Source organism: Vombatus ursinus, unplaced genomic scaffold, assembly GCF_900497805.2.
Source record: "Vombatus ursinus unplaced genomic scaffold, bare-nosed wombat genome assembly UNPS02015255.1, whole genome shotgun sequence".
NCBI lineage: Eukaryota > Metazoa > Chordata > Mammalia > Diprotodontia > Vombatidae > Vombatus > Vombatus ursinus.
The window spans coordinates 12,693,547-12,706,790 of NW_020955033.1; the positions used below are offsets into that span (position 1 = coordinate 12,693,547).

Consider the following 13,244-nt stretch of genomic DNA (forward strand, 5'->3'; position numbering starts at 1 on the left):
TTTCTTTTTTTTTCCTTTTTTCTTTTTTTTTCCCCTGAGGCAATCAGGATTAAGTGACTTGCTCAGGGTCACATAGCTAGTAAGTGTCAAGTGTCTGAGGCCAAATTTGAACTCAGGTCCTCCTGACTCCAAGGCCTGAGCTTTATCCACTGTGCCACCTAGCTGCCCCTGCTTTTTTTCTTAATAGAAAAATCTTTTCTCTCTCTGAGCAGGGTAGAAAATCAAAACTTTAAAGTTGATCTTTGTCTTTTGTAGGTTGCTGCAGGAGAATGCAATGAAGACACAGAAGTTTACAACATCACTCTTTGCACTGGGGATGAACTCACTTTAATGGGGCAGGCAGAAATCCTTTATGCAAAGACTTACAAGGAGAAGTCACGATTCAACACAATCTTCAAGAAAATCGGAAAACTCAATTCCATTGGCAAGCTGGGTAAAGGCAAAATGCCATGCCTCATTTGCATGAATCACAGGACCAATGAAAGCATTAGCCTTCCATTTCAGTGCAAGGGCCGATTTAGTACCCGGAGCCCGCTGGAGCTTCAGATGCAAGAGGGTGAACACACCATCCGCAACATTGTGGAAAAAACCAGGCTGCCTGTCAACGTGATTGTCCCGAGCCCTCCTCCTAGAAACCCATATGACCTCCACTTCATTCGTGAAGGTCACCGGTACAAGTTTGTGAACATCCAGACCAAGACAGTGGTGGTTTGCTGTGTGCTACGTGGCAACAAAGTCCTCCCCATGCATTTTCCTTTGCACTTGACCGTCCCCAAGTTCAGCCTCCCAGAAAACCTTGTGAAGGGAGAGGCCTGGCCTGAAACCCTGGTCCAGCATTGGCTCGGTATCTGCCAAGAACAGTTTGACATTGATGAGTACTCCCGCGCGGTACGTGACGTGAAAACAGATTGGAATGACGACTGTAAGAGCCCTAAGAAGAGTCGATGTCCTGGTCACAACCACATCCCCAACTCCCTCAGCTATGCCCGGGATGAGTTAACGCAGTCCTTTCACCGGCTCTCTGTCTGTGTGTATGGGAATAACCTGCATGGTAACAGTGAAGTGAACCTCCATGGCTGTAGGGATCTGGGAGGGGAATGGACTCCGTTTTCTCATGATACCCTACAGTACCAGGACTCTGGTGACAGTGGGAGTGATTACCTTTTCCCTGAAGTTGGTGATGAATCTCTGTGTCTCCCATCAAAGCCAGAACTCCCTTATGAAGAGCTGTGGCTAGACCAAGGCAAGACGGACAGCCAACCCCTTACTGGTTCCTTGAGCGAAAAAACCAAATGTGATAATTACAGAAGCTCCATCCGGTCAAAATGTGGCACTTCTCTCCCCGTTGCCGGGACGCTGGCGACAACGACATCTTCAGATGTGACCCTCCCTCCACCTCCAGTGCCTCCCAAATCTGAAGCTGTAAGTAATGTAAATGTTTTTTTAGCTGAGTTTCACTTGATTAGGGAGGAGGGAGGAGAAACCATTGCTTCTAATTCTGCCCCCCCCCTTATTCTCTAATTTATTCCTGTTCTCAGTGGGTGGGGAGAGAGGAGAAACATGGTAAAGGATTTTCAGGAAAAACTTAAACTCATTTTTTAATAGTCAAGGCCACATTGCTGCATCATTTATTTTAATCAAAATTTGGTGCAACTGAACCAAGAATCATTTCTGAATTTGAATAGAATGGTATATGATGCATTATAATGACATCACAAGTACAGTTGTGGTTGGTTCTGTTGCTGGTTTGAGTGCCAAAAAATTATTTTTCCCTGTTGTCTAAACATTGATAACATAACTTAAATTCACAGGCAGCAGAAAGTTTAGACCATAATTTTCCTCACAACCATTTCCCAAAATGCCTCCCCAAGTGAGAGATTGACTTTCATTGTATCTTGCCCATGTAAGGATTCAATTTGCTGAGTGAAAGAGAGGCTTTGCCGGGGATTATCATTAGAGAGATTTACAGATCTCTCTCATGGTACCCCCATAGCCCAGTGGGAAGAGTGCTGAACTCAGTAACAGTACCTCAGTTTGAATCCTGGCTCTTTCACTTAGTCAACAAGCATTTATTAAGCACTTAGTGTTTGCCAAGTACTGAGTTAGCACTGAAGATACAAGGAAAGGCAAAAAACACAGCCCTCACTATGTAGGAATTCACATTCTAATGTGGGAGACATTCAAATAACTATATACTTACAAGTTACATACAGTGTAAATGGGAGGTCATCTTAGACAGAAGTCACAAGTAGTAGGAGGGACCAAGAAAGGCGTTTTTGTAAAAAGTGACATTTGAGCTGAGTCCTGAAGCAAACCAAGAAGGAAGCCAGGACAAACTGAAAATACATGGAGTTGGGAAATAGAACATCATGTATGAGATGTGACTTTGAATAAGTTACTTAGGAAACTTAGAGCTTCGTCTTCCTTATCAAAAAAATGAGGGGAGTGGAATAGAGGATGGCTAAGGCTCATTCTAACTCTAATCATCAGTGGTTTTGTACAAGGCACACATTTCCATGTTCACTAGAAAGAATCCCATGGTATTTTGCAAACTGATATGGTTCAGTGTAGCACCTGCTCTGGGAATGACAGAAATAATGGCCAGATTTTTGATATGGTCATCTTCCTTTGACTGGAAGTATACAAGAGTTGCTCATCTTAATTTATTGAGATGTCACTTTCTCCATCCCTCCATGTACCCCTCCTGTGGAATAACTAAAGCTTGTAGGTTGCCCTAGCAAATTAGTGTTACCTTTTAATCCAGTGATGGGGCCTGTTCAGTGAAATTTCCATGATCAGGAAGTAGCAAGTGGAGGAGAAAATTACTGTGGAAATAGTTGTATCTGCCACTTCTGTTCCCATAGTTGCATTGGATTTGACAAGGAGACAGGGAGGGAGGAAGAGAGGAAGAACGGAGGAGAAGGAGGGAAAGAAAGGAGGAAGGGAAGAAAGGAAAAAAAGGATGGAGATGGACAGATGGATGCATGCCTGCCACATGCCAGGTGATGTGTTAAGTGGTGTCTGAGGCCAAATTTGATTTTAGGTCTCCCCGATGCTACTGTACCATCTGCCTGCTTAGTCTTAAGCTACTTTCCCTAGGTACAGGTCATAACTTCCTAATTGTTAGATTATTAACATATAAATATCATAATTGTTAGATTACTAATCTGTTTTAGTCCCTTGTTATATTTTTGGGTCCCCAGAATAGTATCTGAGACAATAAAGGAAGAACTAAAAACTCCTTTTTCCACCAGCCTGCTGTAGGCTTCTTAGGAGAGAGCTTAGTCTAACTAAGCAGTTCACCTAAAGGTAGGTACTCTTTCCTCCAAGGCAAAGATGCTTTTTTCATGTAGAACACTGACCACAGCTGGTGAAAGATGGATACCACACAAGCACCATTCCATTACACATCTGAGACTTGAAGAGGAAGAATTGGAAGGCTATCCATGTGATTTAGGCTGGATGGATAGAGGGAGAAAGAGAAAGTGGTAGGGGGGTAATTGATGATGGATGAGTAGAAAATAAATATTAAGAGGCCTAATTATGACCCATTTGCTTATTTTTTTAAATTCATGTTGAGATTAAATTTAAAACTGAAACCAAAGCTGTAGCACAGGAGAGGAAATATTTTTGGCCACTTAATCCTAGGGGATAATTTCCTAGGGAGTCAGAAAGACTTTCCAAAGCCAGGCTAGTGTTTATGGCATGCTATAAACATAAGAATGATTTTGATAGGGGTGGGGGGGCAGCCTGAAGTAATTTAACTTATTTAACAATTAAAAAAGAAAAATTTAGGCATTTCATGTGCAGCATTTTTTTATTAGTTTTGTGACCATGAAATAAATTTTTCCATTTTTAGATTGTGCCTGGGATCCAGAAAACATCATAATTGTTAGATGTGGCTTCAGCTTGCAATTTTCAAAGGGAAACTTTAATGGGGCATAAACTCAAATGCTCCCACAGAATTAAATAAAACTTCTGCTGCGGATGGTAAAAATGGAGTCCTAGGGAAGAGATGTGCCATGTGTCTAGCAGCATACTCCTCCAGATAATTATAGATGTAGTAAGTTTTCAGAGGAGGTCAGTCTTGACCTTGTCTGGGAAGGTGATGATTACTGTCCAAGTCCTTAGGGTTGAAGGGCTAGAATTCTGGGAAGAACACCAAAAAATGCCATGAGATGAGGGTCCACAAACATCTCTCCATAAACTTGAAAGAGATCTAGGAGTGACTTACTAAGTTCTATTTGAAAGCAAGCAAGCAAGAAAAAATAGTTTATTGACTGGTTTTGTTTGTTTTGTTATTCAATTGTGTCTGACTCTTTTTGGGGTTTTTCTTGGCAAAGATACAGGAGTGGTTTGCCATTTCCTTCTCCAGCTCATTTTACAGATTAGGAAACTGAGACAAAAAGGGTTAAGTGACTTGCCCAGGGTCATATAGGTAGTAAGTGTCTGAGGCAGGATTTGAACTCAGAAAGAATAGTATTCCTGACTCTAGGCCTAGTACTCTACCCACTACACCATCTAACTGCCCTGATTGACTTGAAGAAGTTAAAAATGTCTAGAAAAACACTATCGCATCTTGAGTTATCCTGGCCTTCACTTCCCATTAGCTCTGAAGGCAGCTTGGTCCAGTGGAAAGAGTGCTTGGATTGAAGTCACACCAGTTGGGTTCTGACGTCAGCTCTGCCCCTTACTCCCTTTGTGATGTGGACAAATCACTTAACTTCTCTGGACCTCAAATTCCTCATGTATAAATCTTAGAGACATTATATTAGATGGTCTATAAGATCTTTTCTTGCTCTGAGTATATGATACTGCATGGTATCCATTAGTATCTTCTGTAAAAACACCTTCTCTTAAAAATATACTGACCTCTGTGTGAATGTGATGAAATCATCACTATTCAAAGATAAAACATCTGGGTTTCTTTTGAAGCCTAAAAGACAATGAGCTTGGCAGAAGAATTATCTTTTTTGGCCCTGTTGAATTTACTTTAATGTGACTTTGTAGCTGCCTATTATGGAAGATCTCTTCTAACACTAAGTCCTATTATTTTTAAAAGAATATAATTTTGACTGATTTTCATTATCTTTTAGGGTCAGAGCACATATTTCCTTCTTTAAAAGAATTATTCCCTTTAAAAAAAAAACTTCTCCTATCCCAGTTATCCAAAAAGTCTTTATTTTTGGGGGGAGGGGACAGCAAACTATTCCCTTTTTTGTGAAGATAGAATTGTAAAATAACTATTGTTTCCCCAGAATTGGTTCAGATGAGCCTGAACTAAGATAGTATATAATATGCCTAACTTATTTTGTAGCTATTTTTTGGGGGGGGTGGCAATTGGGGTTAAGTGATTTGCCAAGGGTCACACAGCTAGTAAATGTCAAATGTTTGGCCTGAGGCTGGATTTGAACTCAGGTCCTCCTGACTTCAGGGCCAGTGCTCTATCCACTGCGCCTCCTAGCTGCCCTGTAGCTATTTTTTTTAACTTGCACATTTTATACAGTCTGCCTTGGGATCAGGGTGACCTGATAGACCATTTGTTGTAGGTAGATTTTTCTAATGGTTTGTGTTTTGAGTTTTTGAACTTTTTAGGGGTGGGATGAGAATGGGTTCTCCCTATCTCGCCCAAGTTGAAAGTATAGCAGCCACTCCTGGGCCCAGTTCCTTAGTTGGTCAGCATGGAAGCTTTAATAGTCTGACCGCTCCATGGCAACCTGGTGGCCCTCCATTTCCTGGGGCTCTACCATATTGGTGCCAGACTAAGTGAAGCCATCTGATCAGTTTTAGTGTCACTGCAGTTCAGAACTTCCAGACTCAAGAAATTCACCAGCCTCACCCTCCCCAGTCACAGAGATTAAAGATATATGACAATTTTGGCCAATTTCTTAAACAAATTCACTAAAATTCCATCAGTTCTCATCAGATGGTCACTTTCTCCATTTTATAAATCATTTTCATTCTGTTTCATGATCTCAATTTTCTTGCTTTTGGCTATCATATTTGAAATACAGGCAATTCTACTATAACGCAACTTAAGGATGTGCAAGTTCCCAAAACGCATCCCACTTTGTAAAACTGAACAATAAAAACCACAGGGTTTATGAGGAAAATGAAGTCAAGGACACAACACTCAAAACCTTTGTCATTGACCAATTTAAAAGATAGGAACCTAATAAAAGTGGCAGGACAGTTTAATACATGTTAAATGGCCACTGCTCGACCTACACCCTGGTTTCTACAGCCGAGGGTACACAGAGAGGATGTGGGTTTGGAGCACCCCTCCTCCACCCACAGCCCTTACTTAAGCCCCAGAAGATATCCAACAAATATGGCACTTTACCTTGATTGGAAGTTGGATTTCAGGTACCCTCTCCTCTACTAGCTGTCAGTGGGAACAAAAATCTTTTCTAACTCTAAGCCACTGAGGCTAGCTTCAGCAGGGCCCTAGGACAGAAAATCATGAAAGATTGGGATGAGAGTTACTAGAGAAGGGAATGAAAGAAGTTGTGGTGATTATAATACATTTTAGGACTCTATATTTGACAGCAGTGATAGCCTTTCCACGTAGAAAACTTCATATTTACCTCAAAAGGACATGTTTTGGGGTGAGCATTGGTTCACAAAATAATATTTACAAAAGAAATCACCATAGGGCTCTACTAATTAGCATTAGTAATTAGGAGATTAATAATTAGGATGTTCACATTTAAAATGGTTTGCATATAATTTTTCAAGAATACAACCATTATGTAAATATATTTCTATATTCTTTTTGGTGGGAAGACTAAAAGAATAGGACAGTTTGAAAATTTTGAAGCTTATTATGCTAGCTTTGTTGCTGCCCACCTTTAAAAAAAATCCTATATGCTGATGAACTATTACGTGTCTTTCATGTTAATTAACATCCTTTGAGGAAAAGAGTGTTAATTAAAATACTGAATTCAATCTATCGGTAGATTCTTTCTTGAACTAAACTATTAGACACTATCAGCAAATATATGTGCATGTGTAAGTGCATCTGCCATTTGTTAAAGGCCTTTTTTCAGAAAATTCTTATGATTTTTCAGAATTCTAGCAATAGAATTCTCTCTTGCATATCTCTGGTGGTTCTCCCCTCCCCCCATTTTAATGGCATATTCTGTCTATTGACACTATGGCAGTATCCTTGTCTCCGCCTGCCTAGAGTTTAAACAACTACTTCTTTTCAGAACCAGCTGATGTTCATGTTTCTCAATTGGTGACTGCCTGCTCCCTCCCACTTGCCTCTCTTGCCGGAGGCTTGGAATATTGGAGTCCATTTCAGAGCCAGGTCTATGTTAGGTCCTTGTCTTTAATGTATAAGACTGGAAAAATAAAAATTAAATGTGTCTGAGAAGTCACAAGATTTCTGACCCTTCAATTCTTATCTGTTCTTTGCCAATTAATAAAATAGAAGTTCATTTTATTGCTATATCATTGCTCTAAACCTTTAATTTTTTTTCTATGACTGAAAACATCCACTTATGGCTACTTGATGGGGTTGTGAACTTTTTGTATAAAAGCCCCCTTTATAAATAAGATTTCTTAAGGCTCTAATGATTTTGTTATGGGGTGGGGGTGGGGGGGCACGGATAGCAGGGAGGAGAATGGAATCAGGAACATAAGATCCAAAGCCAGAGAACTTTGAGAGCAAAGTTAGGAAGTTCAGTGAAACACAATTACAAGACTATTAGATAATTAACAACAATTATAATAATAACTAGCATTTGTATAGCATGTTAAGGCTTACAAAGCACTAAATATATGTTCTCTTAATTGATCCTTCCTAGTATTATATTAGCTCCCTTGTCTTATCTTGAAAAGCAGTAATGAAGAAAAGTAATACTCTGAATGACTCAAGCCTATTGTTCCACAGAGGAGACACATTTCAAAAGCAAAATGGTCTTTCTTTTCTTTTGGGGGATGATGGTAGAAGACTGTGTAGTACAACAGAGAGAGAGAGAATGGCTTTGGAATCAGAAGTGAGATTAGATCCCTAGTCTGACACTTGCTGCCCTTGTGATGGTGTACCTCCGTTTCCTCATATCCAGGCAGAGATATAAATTCAGTGAATGAAACAATACATACTTTCAAAAAACTTAGATTCTAAAACTAAAAATAACAAAAAGCTTACATTCTTACAGGGGAGATGACAAGAACATATAAAAGTACATGCAGAATAAATATAAAGAGAATAAATACAAATAAATCCGAAGTAGTTAAATACAAGGTAGCTTGGGAGGAAGGATCTGGAAAGGCTTCATGCGGATCCTTTAAAAGATGAGAGTGTTGCACTAGACAGTCTCTGAAACCTCTCCCAGTTCCATATCTGTGATCCCATCATAAGTGGTCTCCCCAGGTAATAGTAAACTAAAATTCATGCCAAGAAATTTTGCCCTTTTCAGCAAATATCCATTTTTTGTTCAGTTTTTCAGTCATGTCTGATTCTTCATGATCCCATTTGGGAAAGATACTAGATCATGATATGCCATTTCCTTTTCCTGGTCACTTTACAGATGAGGAAACTGAAGCAAACAGGGTTAAGTGACTTGCCTAGAGTCACATAGGTAGTAAGGGTATGAAGTCAGATTTGAACTCAAGTTTTTCCTGACCCCATACCCAGCAGTCTATCCACTGCGCCACATAGCTGCTTCAATATCCTTTTCAGGTGTTTTAATATAAGGAGCTATAATGTGATTCTTACAGAATTTCCTAGTTTTGCTCTGAAAAAGTTTAGCCATATTTTTGTATTCAGTATGTAAGTCTTATCAACAACCCTGTGTCTAACTACAAAGGATAACAAGTGAATTACGAATGTGCACAGTATGTATACTTTTTCAGCTGTGTCTGCATTCAGGAACTTTCATGTGTAACGAGGGCTTTTTAACATTTCTGCCGGTTTGACTCATTTTTGTGGTTAGTTACTCCATTAAAAACAGTATTGAGCAAACACAGTTATGAAATTAAAACGCTTTTTTCCCCTGAAAGGAAGTTTGAAGTCTGTTCAGCAAAGAATGTTTCATAGTAAGTGCTGTGTTTACCTTTCTTAAACTGTTTCCTTAATCCAGGAAGTGAGGGACAGTCTGTGAGTGTCATTTCTTTCCACAGCAGAAAAATTCAGAAGTTCCAAGAAAAGGAGGGCATATTGCAAAATTTAAGCCCTTCTCACTCCACGTGGTCAGTGTTTTCATTCCCACTTTTTCTTTGTGCCTTTTCCTGGGTTGTAATCATGAGCAAGCATCTGTATGGAGGAAATGGAACCTGGGCAGATCATTAGAAAAGTAGTTTTTTTGTTCAATTTACTCATAGGTGATCAAATTAGAATATATTCTGAGAATCTGTCCAGTGTTTGCCCTCAAATCATAAAATTACGCATGTACATGTAAACACTTGTCTAGAGTCTGCAGCAATGCCAAAATAAAAGAAAGGTGGGCTCAGGAAATCCTTTGTGTACTTTGTCCTCAATTTCAGAATGCAAATGAAGGTTATCTGTCTGTGGGAGGTACTCTTCCAAGTACTGTATCACTTTTTCATTACAGGCTCACCACGTGGGCACTAAGCAAAGAAGACAATGTAAGCTTCTTGAGGGTAGGGACAGTTTCGTTTTTGTCTCCATATCTCCAGCACCAGCACAGTGCATATAGTATACACTTAAAAATTGCTTGTTGATTGATTGATTAAAGTGAAAATGAAGCTAACTCTTCTCCGGAAGTAAGTAGTCAAGAAAACGTCTTTTTCATCCAGCTACTGAATACCTAGAGCATATGCTCTGAAGTACATAAAATATAACTATTCTATGGTTGACATCATTGGATCATTGCTTATAGCTTAGAAGTTCCAACTGATAAGCTGTGATCAATCAGTTAATCTTTAAACATTTATTAAGTTCCATTGGCTATACAAAGATAAAAGCAAAAACAGTCCATGCTCTCAGGGAATTTGCAGTGTAGCCTGCAGAAATAAACAGCCTCTTCATTCATACTTACTCTCTCTCTCTCTCTCTCTCTCTCTCTCTCTCTCACTCACTCACTCACTCACACACACACACACACACACACACACACACATACACCATTTAGAAAAGGAAGCAGAAGCATTAAGAAAAGGCTCTTAAAAGTGGCACTTAAACTGAGCCTCAGATGAAACTAGGAGTTCTGAGAGACAGAGGTGAGGAGGGAGTGCATTCCAGGCATGGGAAAGAGCCTGGGAGATGAAGTGGTGAGGAGGATAGTTTGTCTTTTCCCGTCTTCTCATTATATAGTCAGAGTATTTAAGCTTCAGCTTCAATATGTGAACTTCCAGTGAATATCCTGAATTAATTTCGTTAAGTATGGACTGATTTGATCTCCTTGCTGTCCAAAGGATTCTCAAAAGTCTTCTCCAGCACCACAATTTGAAAACGTCAGTTCTGCCATGTTCAGTTTTCTGTATAGTTTAACTCTCACAACCATATATTACTACTGTAAAAACCATAGCTTTGACTCTATGAAACTTTGTCAGCATGATGATATCTCTGCTTTTTAGTATGCTATCCAGATTTGCATAGCTTTCTTTCCAAGGAACAAGCATCTTTTTATTTCATGTCTGTAGTTCCCATGTGTGGTGATCTTTGAGCCCAAGAATATAAAATCTGATGTTACTTCCATTTCTTCTCCCTCTATTTGCCAGGAAGTGATGGGACCAGTTGCCAAGATCTTACATTTTTTTGTTTGTTTGTTTAATGTTAAGCTTTAAGCCAGTTTTTATCCTCTCCTCTTTCACCCTTATCAAGAGGCTTCTTAATTCCTCTTCACTTTTTGCCATCAGAGTGGCATCATCTATATATCTGAGATTGTTGCTGTTTCTCCCAGGGACCTTAATTTCAACTTTTGATTCATCCAGCCTGGCATTTTGCATGATGTACTCTGCATGTAAGTTAAATAAATAAGGTTACAATATACAGCCTTGTTGTACTTCTTTTCCAATCTTAAATCGATTAATTGTTCCACGTTCAGTTCTATAGTTGCTTCTTGGCCCACAAACAGGTTCCTCAAGAGTCAGATAAGATGATCTGATACTCCCATCTCTTTGAGGGTTTGTCACATTTTGTTGTGATCTACACATTCAAAGACTTTCGTATAGTCAGTGAAACAGAAGTAGATTTTTTTTGTTCCCCCTGAAACTCCTTTGCTTTCTCCATAATCCGGCAAATGACTTTGGCAATTTGATCTTTAGCTCCTCTGCCTCTTTGAAAACCAGCCTGTTGTGGTAATTCTTGGTTCACATATTACTGAAGCCTAGCTAGCAGAATCTTAAGCATAACCTTGCTAACGTGTGATATGAGCACAATTGTTCAGTAATTTGAACATTCTTTGGCATTGTCCTTCTTTAGGGTTGGGACATAAACTGATCTTCTCCAATTTTGCTGGCAAATTGAGTGCAGCACTTTAACTGCATCATCTTTCAGGATTTTAAATAACTCAGCTGGAATTCCATCACTTCCATTATTCCAATATTCCATACTGTTAGCAATGCTTCCTAAGGCCCTCTTCACTTCGTTCTCCCCGATGTCTGGCTCTAGATCAGTAACCACATCGTTGTGGCTATTGGTGGTGCTAAAATCTTTCCTGTATAGTTTTTTTGACCTCTTCTTAATCTCTTCTATTTCTATTAAGCCCCTACCTTTTGTGTCTTTTATCATGCCCATTTTGGTATGAAACATTCCCTTGATAACTCTAATTTTCTTGAAGAGATTTCTTGTCTTTCCTATATTGTTTTCTCCTATTTCTTTGCATTTCTCATTTAAGAAAACCTTCTTAGTTCTCCTTGCTGCTGTATGGAATTCTGCATTCAGTTGGGTGTATCTTTCCCTTTCTCTTTTACCTTTTCTTTTCCTTCTTTCCTCAGCTATTTGTAAAGCCTCATCAGACAGCCGTTGTGCTTTCTTGTCTTTTTTTTTTTTTTTGCAATTTTTTTTGGTGCTGCCTCCTATACAGTATTGCAAACCTCTTTCCATAGTTCTTCAGGCACTCTACCAGATTTAATTCTTTAAATCTACCAGATTTAATTCTTTAAATCTGTTCATCACTCATTTCATATTCATAAGGAATGTTATTTAGGTTATATGTATATAGTCTGATGGTTTTCCCCACTTTCTTCAGTTGAAGTCTGAATTTTGCAATAAGCTCATGACCACGGTCGGCTTCAGGTCTTGTTTTAGCTGACTTATTTCAAGTTTGAGCTTTTCCATCTTTGGCTGCAATGTATATAATCAATCTGATTTTTATATTGACCATCTGGTGACATCCATATGTTGAGTCTCCTTTTATGTTGTTGGAAAAGAGTATTTGCTATGACCAGCATGTTATCTCGACAAAACTCTGTTGTGTACTTCATTTTGTACTCCAAGGCCAAACTTGCCTGTTATTCCAATTATCTTTTAATTTCCTACTTTAGCATTCCAATCCCCTATGATGAATGTGACATCTTTTTTGTGTTATTTTTAGAAAGATTTTGTGGGTCTTCATAGAAGTGATCAACTTTGGACTCTTTGGCCTCAGTGGCTAAAGTATAGACTTGTATTACTGTGATTTTGAATGGTTTGCCTTGGATTCAAACATATCATTTAGTCATTTTCGAAATTATACCCCAGTACTGCTTTTCTCACACCCTTTTATTGACTACAGGGGCTATGACATTTCTTCTTGCCCACAGTAGTATATGTAGTGATCATCTGAACTAAATTCACCCATTGCCATCCAATTTAAGTTCACCGACACCCAGATGTCAATGTTTAATCTTTCCATCTCCCATTTGACCGCTTCCAGCTTATCTTGGTTCATAGATCTTACAAGTCCGGGTCCTTGTGTAATATCGATCTTTACAGTTTTGGATTTTATTTCGTCATCAGATGCATCCACAGCTGAGCTTCCTTTCATCTTTGGCTCAGCTGCTTCATTCATCCTGGAGTATTTCTAGTTGTCCTCCACTCTTCCACAATAGTGTATTGGACACCTCCTTACCTGAGGGGCTCATCTTCCAGTGTCATCTCTTTTATCATTTTAGTGCTGTCCATGGGGTGTTCTTGGCAAAGATACTGGAGGAGTTTGCCATTTCCTTCCCCAGTGGATCACCTTTAGGCATGACCTGTCCATCTTAGGTAACCCTGCCCGGCATAGCATATGGTTTTATTAAGCTATAGAAGCCCCTTGGCCACAATAAAGCAGTGTGGAACATCCCCTCCC

The 13,244-nt window shown here is 39.3% G+C and overlaps 1 protein-coding gene across 1 annotated transcript in view; it reads left to right on the forward strand.

The window, feature by feature from the left end:
• The window catches only part of LOC114031883 (GRB2-associated and regulator of MAPK protein 1), a 205,018-nt gene that overhangs the window by 184,317 nt on the left and 7,457 nt on the right, over nt 1–13,244 (forward strand). Inside the window, exon 4 of the mRNA XM_027847075.1 lies at nt 256–1,422. Within this exon, the coding sequence (XP_027702876.1) occupies nt 256–1,422 (1,167 nt within the window). The remainder of the gene's footprint in view (nt 1–255; nt 1,423–13,244) is intronic.